The following is a 22,237-nucleotide window of genomic DNA, read 5'->3' on the forward strand; positions in this document are numbered from 1 at the left end:
TAGGGAATATGATGCAGTATCTTCTCCTTCTGTGTATTGGAGGCTTGTCATTATCCTATATATATCGACCGTTGTATCTTCTCTGCAGATGGATCTTGATAAGCTGCTGGCAAGCGCTGCCACCTTCATACATGACTTGGGTCATCTTCTAGGAATGAAGCATGATGCCCTGGGATGCAGCTGTCAGTCTGGTAAACTAGCTTGTGCTATGGCTGGAGAAGGCTTGTGAGTAGTAATCCTGCCCATTTACATGTATAGGCAACTCTGTATTATTATAAGTGAACACACTGGGGCAGGTTTATAAAATATGCCGTGCAGGCTGAACACTATAATGTATTATTTATGCAACCTCGGCCCCATTGTGTCGGGCAATGTGGGTAAACCATCAGAGTCATGCTTTGTGCAACTTGTTTATGTAAGGGTAAGAACCAGAAGTGGCATACAAAGAGCTTTTGAGATGAGGCCAAGATGCATCCGAAAACTTCATGACCATCCAAATCTTAAGTCTGTCTTCTATTAGATCCTTAGCTCCTTAATGCAAAATCACTCACAGATTCGTCATTTGCGTTAAGGAGGAGATGTATAAAGTGGGGTCATGAGCTGAGCCTGGTCCATACATGCTGGCTGTATAATAAAGTAGACCCCTGCTAGCAGTGAACAGAAATGGAGATGACTCAAATCCCGGTCATTTAACACCTCAGATGCCACGGTCGCAATTGATGCTCTCTCCTGAGATCTGAGCCCTTGTGGTGAAATCGCAGGGCTCAAATCAGTTGCTTATGACAGCCCTGCAGCACAGTTAACTGGAAGCCTGTCAAAATCTCATAGACTGCAGTAGTATACAATTGCAGTGTATGGTACACGCGATCAAAAGTCCACTAAGGGGACCAAAAATGACAAAAAAATAAAAATATCTATCTATCTAAAAAATTGAAATCACTTAACTTTCAAAAGTTTACATATAAAAATAACTAAAAAAAATATTGGTAGTGTATCTCTGTGTCTGAAAATATTTGAACTATTAAAATATAGAAATATTTATTGTGTGCGATAAACATCGTGATAATTAAAAAAATTATCGAAATTGCCTATATGTTGTGTTTTTTTTTGTTTTTTTTGTTTTTGTCATGTTGCCTCCCCAAAAAATGTATGAACCCTCAAAATGGTACCAATGAAAAGTACAGCTTTCAGAAAATGCCAAGAAAATGTATTGTAAAGGTTTTTATTTATTTGAAAGTAGTAAAAAAGATAAAACCTTTATAAATTTTATATTGCCATATAATCATATAATCACCGTGTAATGTGTGTTGGGAGAGGAGGATGGGGCAAAGTGAATAGTTTCACTGGATCCTTTATTCTCCTAGGAGGCTTAGGCAGGGTGCTGAATCTCCCTAAAAAGACTGGTCCTGTATGGAGACCTACTGGTAGCACTCTATGATATGGAGACTTACCATACCATACTATACCATGGAGTACTTCCAGTAAGTCTCCATACAGGAGATTCAGCACATGCCTAAACCACATTTATGGCATTGCACCCTGCCAGCCAGAATCCTACTCTGTACTGTTGAGGATAAAGCACCCGAAACAGCTGTCTACAGATGGACATCTAGTACCGTAGTAGAAAATTGCAGCACACAGTATTTTTCTTTGCCGTTAGGTTACGTTTTAATCGTATATCATCATATGATCATCATGATCCAGTGCAAGTACTGGGTATATAAGACAGTCATATACAAATCAATGTGGCGACCGGACATTTCGGCCTGTCAGGGCCTTCTTCAGCGGTCTATAATCTGTAGCTGGCTTCCTGTAGTGGGTGGCGCTGGATGATCACATTTTATGACCAATTTGTGCAGAAATCCATATCATTCCAAAGGGTTCACATACTTTTTCTTGCAACTGTATATGGACAATCACAATGCATTAGTAAGTGCCTTGTATTAACTTCCTCTACATAATAAATGCTATTTGCTAAAGTGAGCCAACCCCTTTAACTCATAAGGAGCCACTTCCAAGAGGTGGTGCTGACAAGATGGTTCTCTTCCTTGGGAGATACCTCTTTGCTGTTCTCCTCGGAGATGAGCTGCCAGAAGTGTCTGGCAGCAGCTTTCTACCCTCTGCCCATTTACGTGTGTGTATATGACAGAGCCAGGAGGGAGTTGGGAGAGATGGGTGCGACCGTGCGTGGCCGCTTTTACTATCACAATTTCTTAGCCTACTTCAAGATGTGCAATTGTGATTTCAACCATCTACAGTGGCTGTGCATGTACACACTGATATAATAGTAAGTAACTATGGCAGTTCAATCACACACATTATGAAGGGGTATAAAGTCACCTATAGATGCAGGGAATTTATTTACATTGGCGTTTCATTGGCCAGTCTTAATAAAAAGTGCACAGCATTAGGATGCAGCAAATGCATTAAGAGGTGTTGTAGATTATATCTGGGCATGGGCAGACTGGCCATAGATCCTACAGGGAAATTTCCTGGTGGGCTGATGACCGGGAGGGCCACCAAAGCCGTCCTCTTGACCGCCAGCCAGGTACATACAGATCTGATGCTCTCAGCATTAAATGAGGTTGTGCAGGGGTTCTACATAAATATCTGACATCTGGCACCCCCACCGATCCGCTGTTTGAGGGGGAGGCGGTGCTCCATACAAGAGCTGCTTGCTCCTCATTCCATTACGTGTCGTCTCCCTTGCAGCAGCATAGTGTAATTGCAAGTACTCGCTCTATACAAGTGATTGCAGCGAGTACTTGTCATTACACTGCACTTCTGAGACAACAGATAGTGTAATGAACAGAAAGTAGTGCGCACATGGAGAGCTGCATGGCGGGGGCCCTGGGTGTCAGACCTCTGCCGATCAGATATTGATGACCTATCCTGAGGATAGGTCATCAATATTGAAATCCCGGAAAAAACCTTTTACGTTCCCAGGCCACCCCTGTATCAGGGTCAGGGGCGTAGCTATAGGGGAAGCAGGGGAAGCGGCTGCTTTGGGGCCCATCCAGGAGGAGGAGGACTAAAAGATTTGGTCAGGGCCCCCTCAACAGTATTACACAATTAAATAATATACAGTGACAGTATAGACAGTGTAGAAAACAGATGGAACAGCTGCCGGGCCTGGTCTGGGAGAGCGATCTTTACTAGCCACAGGAATGGGGGCGACATGAAAGGAAGGTATTGCGAAAAAATTACTGGGGGAGGGGGCCCCATTCAAAAATTTGCTGTAGGGCCCAGTCATTTCTAGCTACGCCACTGATCAGGGGAATTTATCAAAGGCTTTGTTCCAATTTTCTACACCAGAAATCTGGAGTAGAGCCTTTGATGAATTACTGTCATTGTTTTTTTTTTTGTTTTTTTGTTTGTTTTGGGGTTTTTTTTATTTAGAAAAAAGGCTGTACAAGGAAGTGAAGAACTTCTGTCTAGGTAGAGGCTAAAATCCTATTGTCCTCCACTTATTAGGCGTTAGTAAAAAGAAAACTCTTAATGGCATGTGTTTCCCCTATGATATGAACGTTGCATGTTGCTTTCCTACAGGTTGTCATTTAGTTTTAGTGACTGCAGCGTGAGAGATATGGAGAAGTTCTATGCAAGTGACAACGCTTCCTGCCTGTGGAATGCTCCAGCCTCTGACTTATCCTCAGTGAAGAATCAGTGTGGGGACAATAGATTAGACTCTGGGGAAGAGTGCGACTGTGGCTCTGTAGAGGTCAGTGCCTTTAAAACTGTGGATATTCAGAGAAGGACTGTGGTCTGTCGTATACTTGTCAGGTGCCTCCTGGAAGATATGAAGATATCACAGCACTCATGAACTCTCGGATGCAAACAGGAGACACTCTTTATTGGTGATCCATAAGGTCAGAATCAAGAATAAATCCAGATAACCTTCAGGAGAAATTCATAGTCCCATTAGGTGGACAGACTCAGTGACTGTATTCTGAAGTTTCGGTCCCTTTGTGGACCTTTGTCAGTCACCATAAAGAAAAAACATGGCAGTAATAAAGTAATCATATCCTATCTATCCCATAGCCTATCTATCACATGGGACTATGAATTCCTCCTGAATTTAATTTGGATTTATTCCTGATTTTTATGGATTATAAAATAGAGAGTGTCTTCTATTTGCACCCAAGAGTTCAAGAGTGCTGCGGGTGTTTTTTTATTTGAAACTGTTGAGACATTCAAGAGAAATGAGGTCTGCAAACTAGCACTTGGTCATGTGCTAGAAAAAAAACGCCATGATTTTTTCCGCATTTTCCCAATAGGATATTATGAAATGCACTACATTTTTGTTTGTTTTTTCTCACTTTTGGTTCATTTTCCTGGGTCCATGGCATTTTTTCCAAAACGCAGAACACTGTAGGTCAAGGATCGCCAACTTCCAGCACTCCAGCTGTTCTGAAACTCCAACTCCAATAATCCTCCTTTTACTTCAATAGGAATCACAAGAACAGCTGAATAAATATGCATGCTGGGAGCTGTAGTTTCACAGCAGCTGGAGTGCGGAAGATTGCTGACCCCTGCTTTAGGTAATGCACTTTTTTATGCTTTTTTTTCCATAGACTTCTCTATAGGTAAAAAAAAAAAAAAAAAAAAAAGGCCTGAAAAACGCATATGGGGTTTCTTTGTTCTCATAGAGTCCCCCACCAGTGTTATCTTCAGCAATGTCAGAAGACTGAGATGGAATTATCCCGCAAATAGCCAGGGTGATCCCATGTGTTTTACTGAAAAAATCCAGTAAAAAAATGTTGTACATGTCCAAGTATATTATGCAAATGCCTATCCACAGGAAGAGTATGTAGTGCCCTGGAGCAAAGGTACTTTGGAGTCTGGATGTTTGTGGACATTTGCCCCTATCACTGCTATGCAAAGCCATCAACTCATTGCTTTATTGCACTTTGAAGGGTTAACGTGCACTATAATTTATGGAGTTGGTTACACTTACAAAATGCAGTTCAACAATATGTATGTTTATTGTACAAACCGGATTCCAAAAAAGTTGGGACACTATACAAATCGTGAATAAAAACTGAATGCAATGATGTGGAGGTGCCAACTTCTAATATTTTATTCAGAATAGAACATAAATCACGGAACAAAAGTTTAAACTGAGAAAATTTACAATTTTAAGGGAAAAATATGTTGAATTAGAATTTCATGGTGTCAACAAATCCCCAAAAAGTTGGGACAAGGCCATTTTCACCACTGTGTGGCATCTCCCCTTCTTCTTACAACACTCAACAGACGTCTGGGGAACGTTCAGACCAGTTTCTCAGGTTTAGAAATAGGAATGCTCTCCCATTCTTGTCTAATACAGGCCTCTAACTGTTCAATCGTCTTGGGCCTTCTTTGTTGCACCTTCCTCTTTATGATGCGCCAAATGTTCTCTATAGGTGAAAGATCTGGACTGCAGACTGGCCATTTCAGTACCCGGATCCTTCTCCTACGCAGCCATGATGTTGTGATTGATGCAGAATGTGGTCTGGCATTATCTTGTTGATAAATACAGGGTCTTCCCTGAAAGAGATGACGTCTGGATGGGAGCATATGTTGTTCTAGAACCTGAATATATTTTTCTGCATTGATGGTGCCTTTCCAGACATGCAAGCTGCCCATGCACCACACACTCATGCAACCCCATACCATCAGAGATGCAGCCTTCTGAACTGAGTGTTGATAACAACTTGGGTTGTCCTTGTCCTCTTTGGTCTGGATGACATGGCGTCCCAGATTTCCAAAAAGAATTTCGAATCGTGACTCGTCTGACCACAGAACAGTCTTCCATTTTGCCACACTCCATTTTAAATGATCCCTGGCCCAGTGAAAAAGCCTGAGCTTGTGGATCTTGCTTAGAAATGGCTTCTTCTTTGCACTGTAGAGTTTCAGCTGGCAACGGCGGATGGCACGGTGGATTGTGTTCACTGACAATGGTTTCTGGAAGTATTCCTGAGCCCATTCTGTGATTTCCTTTACAGTAGCATTCCTGTTTGTGGTGCAGTGTCGTTTAAGGGCCCGGAGATCACGGGCATCCAGTATGGTTTTACGGCCTTGACCCTTACGCACAGAGATTGTTCCAGATTCTCGGAATCTTCGGATGATGTTATGCACAGTTGATGATGATAGATGCAAAGTCTGGGTAATTTTTCGCTGGGTAACACCTTTCTGATATTGCTCCACTATCTTTCTGTGCAACATTGTGGGAATTGGTGATCCTCTACCCATCTTGGCTTCTGAGAGACACTGCCACTCTGAGAAGCTCTTTTTATACCCAATCATGTTGCCAATTGACCTAATTAGTGTTAATTGGTCTTCCAGCTCTTCGTTATGCTCAAATTTACTTTTTCCAGCTTCTTATTGCTACTTGTCCCAACTTTTTTGGGATTTGTTGACACCGTGAAATTTTGAATCAACGTATTTTTCCTTTAAAATGATACATTTACTCGGATTAAACGTTTGATCTGTCATCTACGTTCTATTACAAATAAAATATTGACATTTGCCATCTCCACATCATTGCATTCAGTTTTTATTCACAATTTGTTTAGTGTCCCAACTTTATTGGAATCCGGTTTGTAATATAACCTGTTAACTTGCACTGTATTTGCATTGCACTGAGAAAGGGTTAATGCACAGCGAGTGAATACTGAGAGACTTGTTATTTTCCACAGTTACCATAAGTGACTATGCAGAACTAAGTTTTAGAGCGAAAATAACGGGCACCGTGCACTTTTGACTGTCTGGTTTAGCTCTGTCTCGACTGCTGTTTATGTCTGAAAACTGCTGCATCATTCCCATTGACTCGTACTGAGGTTCAATGCAAGTCTATGGCAGCAATGAGCTGCAACATTGTTTCTGTTAGGCTGTGCTTATCCAGCTTCACCCCTCAGCTATAAACTGTATCCGTTGTAAACTGTATAAAGGCAGAACACTTAGAGCCACTAGAGGTCTGTAGATAGGGACCAATAGTTAGTAGGAGAGACTCTGCTACACTGCATGAGTAACCAGAAGACACTGAGACGGGCATTCCTTGCCCAACGACTGAGCCACAGACCCTGAGGCACCAGCCCTTTGGCCAGGGTATCACCCATCTGAGAGAGAGGGACAGCTAGCTCGGGCCTTTCTTTAGCATGGAACGTTCTTCTGCCATGGAGGAGCCTGGAGATGCCAACTCTGCATTGCTTTGGGGCAAGGGGCTCCTGGGATGCCAAGCAGCATACAGTGCGATTTTGCTAGTTATCGCTGTCAGATTTTTTTGAAATGAGCTACATAGGAAGTAATTTATCATGAGGGGAATATTTGAAGTCAGTTTTGCTTTATGCCACCTTTATCAAATGTCACAGGTGGTTTGATAATTTTGTCTTATCCTTAAACCTAACAGTTCCAGTTTTACTACTCGACCCTCCTCCTGGAGAGAGATTGCAACTTTTTTTTTTTTAAAGTCTCATTGACAAAATCTGGAGTGAAACTCATTAATATAGCTGACCACACCTACTTTCCACCTATATTTCAAAACTGGAGTGAGTGGTGTAAAAATACAAAGCGCAAGTGAGTGCAAAAAGTTGCAAAAACCCTATTTTGTGACTTTTTGAAGCCTGAATTCTGGAGTAAAGGCATGATAAATCAGTGCCATAGGGTGACAGGTCTTTCTAAAATACATTTATAACTGATTTGCCTTTGTATGCGGCTTGCCTAATACTTTGCTGTACTGTTATTTACAGGAATGTCAAAAAAATGTATGCTGTAACCCAGTAACTTGTACATTGAAGGAGAATGCCACATGTTCATCAGGGCCATGCTGCCGCAAGTGTAAGGTGAGGATCATTTCAGCTGGGCGCCAATGGTATCGTAAAGGGGTCACTATGGTAATATGGGCATCATAGAGGGGTCCACCGCTCAGTACCCCATACTGTACACCAGAATGGTAAGCTGCTTTGTAGGACCGCCTCTACTGTGGCAAAACTGGGGCATCTATGTATTACTTGGATGGCCATTCATTCAGTCTGAAATTATCATCAGTCATTGGACCGTGACAGAGAATGCAGGCACACATTCCTTTGAAGAGACATTGGTGACACTCACTTGTCAATTTATTAATTCCCAGGAGGAATAACAGAGGACAGGACAATACTAAGAAAAGTTCATCCAGAACTGTTATTTTTTCATAAGTAGTTATTAAAACAGGAATGCGAAGTGAAGCACAGTAAAAGAGTCCTTTAAAGGGGTTGTTCAGCCTTTACTAAGTCAGCCTATTGTGGCGAGCCTGGGAGAGGAGCAAGGAGGATGGGAGTAGTTGTATTCACAGTGGCAGGCTTCACTCCGGTGCTCCCTGGGCCATGCAGTGATAGGAAGGCCCATCCTTAACACCCGGGTGATGTGCGGGTCTCCTGCCTGGTGGTATTTCAGGGTGCCCTTGGTGTTAAGGGCTTGTGGGGTGCAAGACAGGGTCCCGCGATGTGACAGCAAAGCATATGTTGGTGCAGACAATGACGTGGCAGTATTCTTACAACATACAAGTGATACTTTACTGGAAGCGGTTTACACATCCATGCACTTGCAGGGTCAGTACAGTCTTTACAGATAATATGAAGAGTATGGTGGCTCTCTATCGCCTGTAACTATGAGTGGGTGCTACTAAGCCTAATGACTCACCCAGTCAAACAAATTGGAAATGTATATAGAGAGGCTGAGCACTCTCCCAATGGACCACACAAAGACTATTCAAAAATTATTATATTTATTACACCGATATATAGTTCTAAAGCAAAAATATGACAAAATACACAATAAAAATACACATTAAAAAATATGATATTAAAATTCAAATAAAAAGCATAAATATTTAAATTGCGGTGGTATACAAAAGAATAATATATGCAACTTGGATAAAAAGGTATATCCTGATTAGAGTGCTCAGCCTCTCTATATACATTTCCAGTCTTTACAGATGTTTTAGACAATTTCCTCTAAGGTTGTGTGTATGGGAGAGTAGACAGTTTTCCAATCTCTTCTGACTTTCTCACTTACGAGCCTCTCTATAATCTGCACAATCTCCTCAAATTCGGCCAAGGGGTGCTGTCTTTCTTTCTTGCAGCTTTCTGCATTATCACACTTTTTCAGTGCAACCATGTAGAAACTATATGACAGACTAGGTTTTGTTCCTTTCTCAGGTTCCTGACTGTCTCAAAATGTGGCACTACAATGCCCAGCTAGTTCAATAAGTATTTCTGTGTTCCCTACTAAGGGGGCAGACATGTAACAGTATGCCAGGATATCTGAAACTTCTAGTCCCACCAAACAGCAGTGAAGTCCATAGCCCTAACTACAGGCTTTACCTTTCACTGGCTGGTGTTCTTCACCACCTTTAGTCTATTTAAGCTCAGTTTTCCTTAGAGGTTCGCTCACTTGTTTACCAGGGGTGTTATTTCAGAGGCACACAGTGCAAAAATTACAGTTCATTAACCCTTTGCAGTGGGCTTCCAAATGCCACGGTAGGTGAGGAAAGGGAAGCAAACCAAATACAACAAAAGCAAAACAAAACACCAGGCTAGGCCCCAAAGCTAAGGAACAGGGAAAGGTCACCACCCGACAATACCTGAGCTTTTCCCTGACTGCTGACAACATGAGCAAATCCTTAAAGGGAACCTGTCACCTCTACTATGCTACCCTCACTGAGCATTTCTAAATGTTCATTGTGTTACCCTAAACATCTAAATTACACTTTTAATTTCATTTGCAGACGAATTCAATAAGTATTATGCATTTTTGTACTTCCCGCCTTTTATGCAAATTAACATAAAAGAGTCATATCTTACTTGTGTGACCAGAGAAGAGTCATATTTTCTAACTCTGACTCATCTCAGGTTAATTTACATATGTATCAAATCAGGGTTTTTTTGCACAATAAAAGCACACAGAGCTATGGGGACTGGGTATTGTGGATGTGCTAGCGGCCATCTATCAACCCATGTCCTCAGCTCTATACCCAAAATCCAGGTGACAGGTTCCCTTTAAGGTGGAAGTGCTCTTGCACTGGAACCTAGGCCTAGCTGAAACTGTAACAAACCCTAAGCTAGGGAGCTGGAGATAAGACGACCGGTTCCTAGCGCTTGGTGCAGGAACCAGCGTTTTCCTGAGGCCTAGCCAGAACACACAACAAAAGGGAAGGAGTAGGACTTAGCTTAAGACGGAGGGGGAGCAGGAGATCCACCAAACACCAGGTGAGAACTCCAGAAGCAAATATAAACCGCAAGGGCTAAAGTGAGAGGCGGGTATAAATAGCACCACTAAATAGCTAATGAGCAGATCCTGTGGGGAGGTGGAATCCTGCTCAAAACAACAACAAAGAGAAACAGAACAATCTGTCAGATAGACTCACGTGTAGCAAGTCTGTCAGATCTTCTCAAGCCTCTCACAGGGCAGGGCGTGTCACCAGGACACTGCACTATCCTCAAGAAAGGCCATCACATCCAACACCCCACGGCCCACACCACCGCCAATCAGCTGTTTGGGCATACGGTTGATGGAGCTGTTGTCACAGCTGAGGATGGGGGAAATCCTCAGCCGTGCGATGCCAGATGATGTTATGGCTGCTCGCCAGGACAACAGGATTAGGGAGCAGGTCACCTCCTACAGCGTCCCTAACCTGACCCTAACTCCTATCTGCATGGGCCGACCTTAAAGGTAGGAGGACCCATGCGCAGGAACCTAGGAGCCCTGACTTACCCTCCGTCCGGTCCCTGGGCTAAGGAGCAGGGTAAGACAACCCACTCTCCTAGGCACGGAGGAGCAGGAGTCTCAATGGCCAAGCTGCTGGAAAAGGGGGAACATAAACAGCTCTATGGATATGGCAGGTGAACAAGGAGTTCAGCCTACCTGCCACAGCCTTGCTGACTGGATCCCTGTGCTGGCAAGGTGCAAATCACAACGCATCCCCACACAGGGACCCAGATCCATAGCTGCACAAAATCACAAGGAAACATCAAATAGACATCACACATAACTAGACATAAACTTAAATGTGACATTATGGTTATGACCACAGGGGTGGCTCTCACTGGCAGGTAGAAAACACATGAGGCTGCTCCAGCTAAACATGGCTGAAGCAACCTGCAGACCTGGGAAAACAGTGAGGCTATATAGGCCAAGAAGCCACACCCCACAGTCAGACACACCCAGTGAAACACACACACACTGGGAAGGGAGTTAACCCTTCCAGCACCAAAGAAGGGAAACACACACTTAAAAGGAGAAGTGTCCAAACAACACACACACTGTGGCTGTTGCCGCAGGCAACGACATGGGTGGCACTCATGTCCAGGGAGTCAGCCTGAAGGCCAGGACACTGCCACCACATGTACACACAATGACCAAACGTTGCCACGGGCAACCACAGTGAGGGGAAGATGTAAGTGCACACCACACATAACACAGTGTGTACACAGACATACATACACACACACCTAACAGAAAGATTGCTAGGTGCAACCGCATGCACAACATAGCAAGCTGCCACAATACAGCTCAGAGTGCTATGCTGCCACAACATACCGTTGCCAGCGGCAACCACAGGTGAGGCAAATACCACAGACCTCACCTGTGATTGACAATTAAACTAAACCGCTGACAACCGCATGCGGTTGAGGAGTCACGGTCATAGCCATGGCCGTGACAGCTGTGTAGTTTTGGAAACAACTTCCAGTGACAGAGTTTCTCACAAACAGCTGATTGGCAGGGATGTGGGGTGTTTGATCCCTGCCGACTGCTGGTAGATGCCAATACCCACCCTGCTGGCCCATCCTTATATACCCCCTCCCCCTTCTACCTATACCCATTAATGACACCACCACTCGAATAACCAATTTTTTTGTTGGTTGGTGATCAGCCACAGCTTTTATTTATTAATTGTAAAACATCAAATCCACGAGCCTTAAAATGGCTCGTACCACTGACCATATGGAGCGGTAAGCCAGCCACTGGACTCCTAGCTGGCAAGTCTGCCATCTGACCTTCTCCATCTATTCAGAACTGTATTTGATACGCCTGCTGTGACTTCCAAGGAACCATAACACAATCGCTGTACTACAAAAGACAGAGAACAGTATGTCAGATCAAGAGAGCAACAGGTGAACAACCGAAACCCCAAATCGCTCTATGTCACACCAAAAATAGTCAGAATTAGGCAGGAGGGTGGGACCAGGATCTTCCATGGACCAAGAGGCCAGAACCAGGAAGCTGGGGGCATATATACCCTGTGGGAGGGTCAACACAGCCTCATCTAAAAGAGGGGAGGGGCCAGGTCTGTTTTACTATAAACCCCTTCCTACAGGCCTAGCCTAAGCGCCTGGGAAGGGCCGGCACTTGGGGGTAAAAAAGTGGTGATGGAGGAGCAAAAACCTGCCCCCCCCCCCCCAAGCATCACAAGGGCCACCAGCAGTCCCCAACCACCCTCCTTACACAGGTGCTCGCCAAATCATCATGAGAATTGGCTATCACTTAGTAAGGGCTCAACAACCTCTTTAAAAGCAAGGATTACATTTGCTTAAAAGGGCTGTTTCATCTGAGACATTGGTGGCATATCGCTAGAATATGCCACCAATGTCATATAGGTGCGAGTCCCACCTCTGGCATCTGCACCTATCTCCAGAACAGGACTCTCAAAGTGAGCCACGCATTCGCAGCTACCATTTGCTCAGTTATTTTCAGAGATAGGTGGGACTCACACTTATCCAACATTGGTGACATATCCTAGCGATGTGCCACCAACGTCTTAGATCAAACAAGCCCTTGAAATTCCAGCAGAATACGAGTGGATAGATAATTCTGTGTATCATATCACCATGTTTTTTTAGTTTGTGGCTGCAGGGACTGTATGCAGATTGCCCAGCACAGAGTGTGACCTTGCAGAGTATTGCGATGGTAAATCCAGCTCTTGCCCTACAGATGTATATCACCAGGATGGCTCTCCTTGTAATGATGGACAGTCTGTCTGCTACAAGAAAAACTGCTATGATTACAATAAACACTGCCAAAGGTTATTTGGGAAAGGTATGCCAAGTCCATCTATGTGGTTTCTCATAATTACATTAAGAAATTGTTGCTCTTCTCGCTTTCCATTGGTGCAGTTGGCACAACTGGTTCCCCAAGAAACAATGGGACAGATTTACGAATACAGTCTAAATGTAAGACAGTGTGAGTTTAGACAGACTTATACTCTGGGGCGGACTGACCATAGACCCTACAGGGAAATATCCTGGTGGGCAAATATTAGGGGGCTGCCCAAGCCCTCCTCATGGCCGCTGGCCCGGTACATAACAAGCCAGGAGCATCAGGGACCATACATCTGTCTGGCAGAAGAAAGTATTCTGCACTGTGGTATTTGGTTTTGCTGGGGCAGTATTTTGTGCTGCACTATGGTATTCCTGGCCCGGCTTACTTCTGTTTTCCCTGCCTACTTGTGGCTTATATTGGCCATGCCTACTTGTGTTGCCCCACCTTCTGTCAATTTGGACTCGACTACAACTTGGGGCCTCTTTTAGTTTTTTTTCCCTGGGCCAATTTAAGTTCCCAGTCTGCCCCTGATCATACTACACCAGATCTCACAGTGGCTGATGCTGGCTGATAAATCTGGCACACCTATACACTGTACAGTCTAACTTTACATCCCCGCTGCCCCTCCTGTGCCAAATGCGAAATTCTCAATACCACCCCTCCATACTAGTCCTACTGTTAAAGACATATGTGGATGGACATTACATATAGCATTACGTAGGTAACATACAGGAGAAGATTACATACCTCTTACATCCAGTGATGTCTCCTCTGATGAAGACATTCTCTTTCCTTATCTTGTCCATTTTGAACATCAGACCGCCATGACAATTTTTTCAGCCGCGTCTTATCACCTCACTTTTCCATCATTCTCCACCTCCTGGTGTCCTAACATTGTTATTCTGCTGCTACCCTTAATACTATACCTGCTATCAGTGGCATGGTGTGGGTTGCCGGTACGCGGGGTAAGCTAAGTATTGCGCCCCTAACCTATGGATACACACCTTTTTATAGAACCACGCCCCACTGCTCTCCGCTGTAATGCTGATGGCGAGCAGGTAAACTGTGAAGAGAACACTAATAGGAGCACCGTGATCTCTTCAAACAGCTGACTGTTGGGGGTGCTAAGAGTGAGACCCCACTGATCTGATAATCCTGTTAAGGCCCCCACTCAGTGGTGATTAAGGCCACCAGTCGGTGACTTACAGGTGACGTCTCCTCTGACTGGAGTCGTATATTTTTTTTTCCTCAGTGCTACACAATTGAACACACAGAACACACGTAATTAGTAATAATACCTCCTTTTTTGCCCCCACTCAGTAATCATTCCCATTGAGACCCCTGCCCCATTTAGGAGTAACTTCCATTTAGTTCCCAGTAGATATAATGTCCCTAGTAGTGCCCTATGCCCACGTAATGGCCCCAGTAGTGCCATCTGTATATATAGTGCCTCCCAGTAGTGCCGTCTTTACATAATGCCATCTGTATATATAATCCCACTGAGTAGTGCCCTCTTTACATATAGTGACCCCAGTAGTGGCATCTTTACACATAGTGCCCCCCTAGTAGGGACCCCTTTACATATAATTCCCCCCGTAGTGGCCTCTGTACATGTAATGCCCTCCGCAGTGTCCTCTTTACATATAATGCTCTCAGTATTGGCCTCTTTACATATAATGCCCCCTCCCGTAGTGCCCTTTTTACAGATAATTCCCTGCGTAGTGCCCTCTTTACATATAATGCGCCCTGTAGTGGCCTATTTACATATGCCCCCTGTAGTGCCCTTTTTATATATAATGCCCCTAGTGGTGGCCTCTTTACATATGACTCCTATGCCCCCTGTAGTGCCCAGTTTATATATAATATGCCTAGTAGTGGCCTCTTTACAGATAATGCCCCCTGTAGTTACCTCTTTACATATAATGCGCCCCATAGTGCCCTCTTTACATATGCCCCCTGTAGTGCCCTCTTTATATAAAATGCCCATAGTGGTGGCCTCTTTACATATGCCCCAGGTAGTGACCTCTATATATTTAATGCTCCTTGTAGTGTCCTCTTTATATATTATGTCCCTAGTAGTGGCCCCATTGCATATAATGCTCCCCACTAGTGGATGGGGAACATTTACTCTATGTATAGGCTATGTATAGGAGTTTTAACCCCCAAATGTGTTGTCTGTTGGACTTAAATGATATGCTGTATCAAATAAAGACGGATGTTCCTTAATTGGAAAGAGTGGAGTCTTGTCTGGAAAGCGCACCATTCTTGGACCCTTTTTTCTTCGGTTTTTCTTTGTGTTAAGAATAGGACTCGTATCTTTTTTGCGGGGCCACGGGACGGACATACAGAGGCGGACAGCATACGGTGTGCTGTCCACATTTTTTAAACGAGTCCGCATTCAATCCGCAATAAACGTTGTTGTGGTGCGGACCAAAAAGGATTGTGTGCATGGTGCCTAAAGCACGACACGGCCATTCCTGCCCTCACAGCAGTTGTAGAAATAGCACAGGAAGATGATGTCTGTTTGCCAGGAGAGCTTTCCTGGGAAGAACGACATAGTTGGACTACTGTGAGGATAGAGAAGTAGTGAGTATAAGGAAACATGATGTTCTTCTCCTACATAATGTGGCTCAGCCTGAAATAAGTAAGGCGAGGGCTACGCGGTCATTTTGGCTGCGACATCCGTTGCAAGACCAAAGATCTCTGTGTAGCACTTGCTGCACTGCTACACAGAGATCTTTGGTCATGCGACAGGTGTCGAGGCCAAGATCACATGTAGCCCCAGCCTAAAGGCCGAGAATCCCACAGATAATCACTAACGAGTGTTCATAAAAACACTTATTAGCGATTATCTGGTGGGTAATTGGATCATTTGTGGGGTGACAAAAATTATCATTTGCCGCAGATCGGGCTGTGTAAACAGCAAACAACTAGTCAGTATGGGAACAAGCGATGGCATTAGTGATTTCTCCTCCTTATACTGTGGAGGAGATCGCTGCATGTACATGCAGTGGTCTCCTCCACCAGCGAGCAGGCGATTGTCAGGAAGAAACGCCTCCTTCCCGACAATCCGCTGCTGTGTCGCCCCGTGTAAATGTAGAGAACTATTATGAGGAGCATGTGGTCGCTGTGCTGTGAAGCTGCTGAGAGTGGTTTCCCTTTCTCTTACAGGTGCCGCAGCGGCTCCTCTTTCCTGTTTCCAGACTGTGAACACTGCTGGTGACCGGTTTGGAAACTGTGGGGCAGACAGTGAGCTGCTTGAGTGCGACATTCAGTAAGTGTAATCTGGGCACTACCCGGGGGCATTATATATACAGACAGCATTATATGTAAAGAGGGCACTACTGTACAACCCACACGGACAACTTGATGTTACATGAAATATACTGTATACTATGAGTAGGCTTCAGCGAATCAATTCGTTCAAACACTTCGTTTTAATGCTGCCTGGAGACCTGTCTCTGTACAACATTAAAATGTATTGCCTCCGTGGAGGCAAAATTCGTTTCATCCGAAGTCGTGCGAGACTTCGGTGAATGAATTCGGCATTCGGTATCGACATCTTCAAAAACATTTCAAATTAGCAATCCAAACCCGACTTTGGATTCCGAAACTCTAATTCGCTGAAGTCTAACGATGAGAACTAAGAACATTTTAAACAACATATCGATAAATCTGTCGGACTGTGTCTAGACCTTACCATTAAAGGGGTTTTCCAACAGTTCTTAACTGATCAGTGGCGGTCCGAGGCCTGGGACCCCACCAATCAGCTGTTTGAGGAGGCAGCGGAGCTCGCAGTAGCACCGCACCCTTCTCGCAGCTTTCCCTAGACCATGTGACGTCACGTTTATCGATTATATGGCCTCGGCGCAGCTCAGCCGCATTGAAGTGAATAGGGCTGAGCTGTGATACCAAGCAATGTACGGCGCTCTGCTTGGTGAGCTGGTAGAAAGCTCCAGTGCCTTATCAAACAGCTGATCGTGAGGGTCCTGGGTGTCAGACCTCCACCGATCAGATGCTGATGACCTATCTAGAGGATAGGTGATCAGTAAAGAACTCTCAGAAAATCCCTTTAAGGCCTCTTGCACACGAATGTTGTGCATCCGGTTCGTGCATTGGGGAACGCAATTTGCGTCCGTGCGACGGCCGGGACGGATCGAGACCCATTCAACTTGAATGGGTCCGTGGTCCATCCGCACCGCAAAAAAAATAGAACAAGTTCTATGTCTTTGCGGTACGGATGCACGGACAGAAACAACGGGTTCTGATCCGTGCTTCCGTTCTGCATCTGCGTGATGGCAGACCCATTCAAGTGAATGGGTCCGTATCTGTTATGCGGAGTGCACACGGGCTGGTGCTCGTGTATTGCGGACCTGCCGTATGAGGGCCGCAATACGGCCACGGGCACACAACGTTCGTGTGCAAGAGGCCTAACAAGACTGATCCAGCCAGAATCATGTATATTGGCAGATAGATAGATAATAGATTGATATACAGACTATATACACTGTATTTTCTACACTTTGGGCTCACACTTTTCAGAGTCAGGCTAGTACTGTATGTTGGATGAATACTTACAATGAACCTAATGTACTTTGCTCCTCCTGTCAGGGATGTTATGTGCGGACAGCTTCAGTGCTGCAATGTGAGCAATAACCTCCATCATCACAAACCAACCTCCTATATTACAACTCCTGTAGGAGACGTGCTGTGTTGGGGTCTTGATTTCAACTCTCATGCAGGATCCTATGATCGGGGCGCTGTTCCAGACGGGGCATTATGTGACAAAGGAAAGGTACTTTTCTGGAATAATACAGATGACTATAGCTAATCGAGACAAATGGAGGAGTAGATCTTTCTTTCCATATAGATTAGTTACCTACAGAGAAAATCATAGGCTTATTCTGCATGAATGAAGTGTAAAATGAATAGGGGATTAATGCCACGCTCTGGCACTACTGACTTCATTGTACTCACATGCTTTCTTTATAGAATGTCAGTGTTTTTTAACCACTTAAGGACCACAGGTTTATACCCCCCTAAAGACCAGGCCCTTTTTTACAAATCGGCACTCCACAACTTTAAAGGTTTATTGCTCGGTCATGCAACTTACCACCCAAATGAATTTTACCTCCTTTTCTTCTCACTAATAGAGCTTTCATTTGCTGGTATTTCATTGCGTCTGACATTTTTACTTTTTTTGTTATTAATCGAAATTTACCAATTTTTTTGCAAAAAAATGACATTTTTCACTTTCAGTTGTAAAATTTAAAAAAAAAAACGACATCCATATATAAATTTTTCTCTCAATTTATTGTTCTACATGTCTTTGATAAAAAAAATGTTTGGGTAAAAAAATAATGGTTTGGGTAAAAGTTATAGCGTTTACAAACTATGGTACAAAAATGTGAATTTCCGCTTTTTGAAGCAGCTCTGACTTTCTGAGCACCTGTCATGTTTCCTGAGGTTCTACAATGGCCAGACAGTACAAACACCCCACAAATGACCCCATTTCGGAAAGTACACACCCTAAGGTATTCGCTGATGGGCATAGTGAGTTCATAGAACTTTTTATTTTTTGTCACAAGTTAGCGGAAAATGATGATTTTTTTTTTTCTTACAAAGTCTTATATTCCACTAACTTGTGACAAAAAATAAAAACTTCCATGAACTCACTATGCCCATCACAAAATACCTTGGGGTGTCTTCTTTCCAAAATGGGGTCACTTGTGGGGTAGTTATACTGCCCTGGCAATTTAGGGGCCCTAATGTGTGGGAAGTAGTTTGAAATCAAAATGTGTAAAAAATGACCTGTGAAATACTAAAGGTGCTCTTTGGAATGTGGGCCCATTTGCCCACCTAGGCTGCAAAAAAGTGTCACACATCTGGTATCGCCGTACTCAGGAGAAGTTGGGCAATGTGTTTTGGGGTGTCATTTTACATATACCCATGCTGGGTGAGAGAAATATCTCGGCAAAAGACAACTTTTCCGATTTTTTTATACAAAGTTGGCATTTGACCAAGATATTTATCTCACCCAGCATGGGTATATGTAAAATGACACCCCAAAACACATTGCCCAACTTCTCCTGAGTACGGCGATACCAGATGTGTGACACTTTTTTGCAGCCTAGATGCGCAAAGGGGCCCAAATTCCTTTTATGAGGGCATTTTTAGACATTTGGATCCCAGACTTCTTCTCACGCTTTAGGGCCCCTAAAATGCCAGGGCAGTATAAATATCCCACATGTGACCCCATTTTGGAAAGAAGACACCCCAAGGTATTCAATGAGGGGCATGGCGAGTTCATAGAATTTTTTTTTTTTTTGGCACAAGTTAGCGGAAATTGATTTTTTTTGTTTTTTCTCACAAAGTCTCCCTTTCCGCTAACTTAGGACAAAAATTTCAATCTTTCATGGACTCAATATGCCCCTCACGGAATACCTTGGGGTGTCTTCTTTCCGAAATGGGGTCACATGTTGGGTATTTATACTGCTCTGGCATTTTAGGGGCCCTAAAGCGTGAGAAGAAGTCTGGAATATAAATGTCAAAAAAAAATTACGCATTTGGATTCCGTGAGGGGTATGGTGAGTTCATGTGAGATTTTATTTTTTGACACAAGTTAGTGGAATATGAGACTTTGTAAGAAAAAATAAATAAATAAATAAAAAATTTCCGCTAACTTGGGCCAAAAAAATGTCTGAATGGAGCCTTACAGGGGGGTGATCAATGACAGGGGGGTGATCAGGGAGTGTATATGGGGTGATCACCGCTCTGTCATTGATCACCCCCCTGAAAGGCTCCATTCAGACGTCCATATGTTTTTTACGGATCCACGGATACATGGATCGGATCCGCAAAACACATACGGACGTCTGAATGGAGCCTTACAGGGGGGTGATCAATGACAGGGGGGTGATCAGGGAGTCTATATGGGGTGATCACCCCCCTGTAAGGCTCCATTCAGACGTCCATATGTGTTTTGCGGATCCGATCCATGTATCCGTGGATCCGTAAAACACATACGGACCTCTGAATGGAGCCAGCCTTACAAGGGGGTGATCAATGACAGGGGGGTGATCAGGGAGTCTATATGGGGTGATCACCCCCCTGTAAGGCTCCATTCAGACGTCCGTATGTGTTTTGCGGATCCGATCCATGTATCCGTGGATCCGTAAAAAACATACGGACGTCTGAATGGAGCCTTACAGGGGGGTGATCAATGACAGGGGGGTGATCAGGGAGTCTATATGGGGTGATCAGGGGTTAATAAGTGACCGGGGGGGGGGGTGTAGTGTAGTGGTGTTTGGTGCTATTGCAGATCCACTCGCTCAGATCCGAACGATCGCCGCTGGCCGGCTGCAGATCCACTCGCTCACCTTCCGATCCTGTGTGCGCGCGTTCACAGGAAATCTCGGCTCACGCGAGATGACACCTATTGGCGTTAGTGTGACCTGGGAGCGCCGCAGCAATCACGCCTTTCGGCGTTAGCGAGGCGGCAGGAGGTTAAAAGGGTCACTGCTTTTTTTATTTATTTTTTATTTACCGTATTAGAAGGATCCTCCAAAAATAAGCTATTGCAAGCACCACCAGCGCTGAGCTGTAATTTGTGGTAGACTCCAGCAGCAGGTGTTTGATAAAAGGGTTTGTAACCAGCTCACCCATCTTTGTGCTCCCGAGATGCACAGACTCCGCATGTGAACATAGAAAAAGAAAGCAGAAAATAGTCCAGCATCTCGGCTTTCATAAATTTGGACTTTATACAAGAAATTCCATACATAACAAACGGTTGGAAAAAGATCCAAACAACGCCTGCGCATTTTGGACAACTTCCATCTCCTTACTTATGGCAGAATGTTTGGCACAATGTTTCATGTCTTAAAATACCTAAAAGACGCTCCTCCTCATCCTCCCAGGAGTAGTTTATTGCATACATAATTCACCTGCATCAGTCTCTCATGTGTTTGTCTTTAGGGTGCACTCACACGACCGCATGTATTTTGTGGTCCGCAAAACGCAGATCCTCAAAATACAGGTGACATCCATGTGACATCCGTGTTGCATCCGTTTTATTACCGGATCTGTGGGTTCATGAACCACTTTTTGCGGCCACGTATAGGACATGTTCCAGACTGCGGAACAACCATAAGGATGTGGAAAGTACACATATGATCCATGTGCTTTCCGCATTTGTATGTCCATCCCGCAAAAGATAGAACATGTCCTATATTTGGCCATAAAATAAGGTTAACAGACCTACAGGAGTCATTGGGTCCGGGTAAAAAAAAAAGGATGCAACACGGACGTTGCCAGTATTTTGCAGATCGCAAAATACATACGGTCATGTGAATGTAGCCTACGTGTGAAATAGAGATGTTAGAGAACTTACAAATAATACGGGAGGAGGTTTACGTCTGCAGCACCATCGCAGTGGAAATCAAGCCTTACAAGCAATGGTCCGTGAAATGCACTGATGCCCTGGATCAATAGAGGGAGGTCCCGAACAAGGGAACATCTCCTAATAATTTGGCATGTTTAAATAGACTTTTTAAAATACATTTTTAAAACCAGAACTTCTTGATTCATTAAAGGGGTATCCATAGGAGAGGGCTCCATCAGTCCCATAGAAGTAGATGAAGCAGTGGGCTCCACTCAGAAACCCTGTAAATACTTTTTTGTGAGATAACACCTTTAAGCATTAGTTTTCAATGTACCAACTTATTTTGGGATGTAGAAACCATCGACAAGCATGTACAGTGCTGCTGATGGATCTTGCTGTGGATTATATGGTTTATGTAAATACCCAGGAAAACCAGGACTCATAGAAACACCTGATGGTCTTTAAGGAGTTTTTCACAAAGTTAACATTTTTCACCTCCCCATAGGATAGGTGATAAATGTCTGATTGCTTTGGGCCCCATCTCCACCAATCACTAGAACTGGGGTCCGGAGCCCCTCACTCCTTGTTACTTCATGACTACAGTGAGGAGGAGTTTGAATGGATGGTGGTCCATAATGTCTACCAGGATGACGGAAGTCATCAATATGTGAGAACTCTGAGGGACTCCTGAAACTTATAACAGGGGTGTACATTGTTTGTTATAACAGATACTTCAGCTGCTGCAGAACCTCTATTTGAACAGTAAGAAAGATCCTCCTGTCCACAATTGATATAAAC

General features: G+C 44.1%; 1 protein-coding gene across 1 annotated transcript in view; it reads left to right on the forward strand.

The window, feature by feature from the left end:
• The window catches only part of LOC120987048 (disintegrin and metalloproteinase domain-containing protein 9-like), a 50,124-nt gene that overhangs the window by 23,335 nt on the left and 4,552 nt on the right, over positions 1-22,237 (forward strand). Inside the window, exons 11-16 of the mRNA XM_040415693.1 lie at positions 89-225; positions 3,550-3,721; positions 7,731-7,823; positions 12,861-13,056; positions 16,231-16,333; positions 17,671-17,854. Coding sequence (XP_040271627.1) covers positions 89-225; positions 3,550-3,721; positions 7,731-7,823; positions 12,861-13,056; positions 16,231-16,333; positions 17,671-17,854 — 885 coding nt within the window. The remainder of the gene's footprint in view (positions 1-88; positions 226-3,549; positions 3,722-7,730; positions 7,824-12,860; positions 13,057-16,230; positions 16,334-17,670; positions 17,855-22,237) is intronic.

The sequence above is a fragment of the Bufo bufo genome, chromosome 1, assembly GCF_905171765.1.
Source record: "Bufo bufo chromosome 1, aBufBuf1.1, whole genome shotgun sequence".
NCBI classification, from domain to species: domain Eukaryota; kingdom Metazoa; phylum Chordata; class Amphibia; order Anura; family Bufonidae; genus Bufo; species Bufo bufo.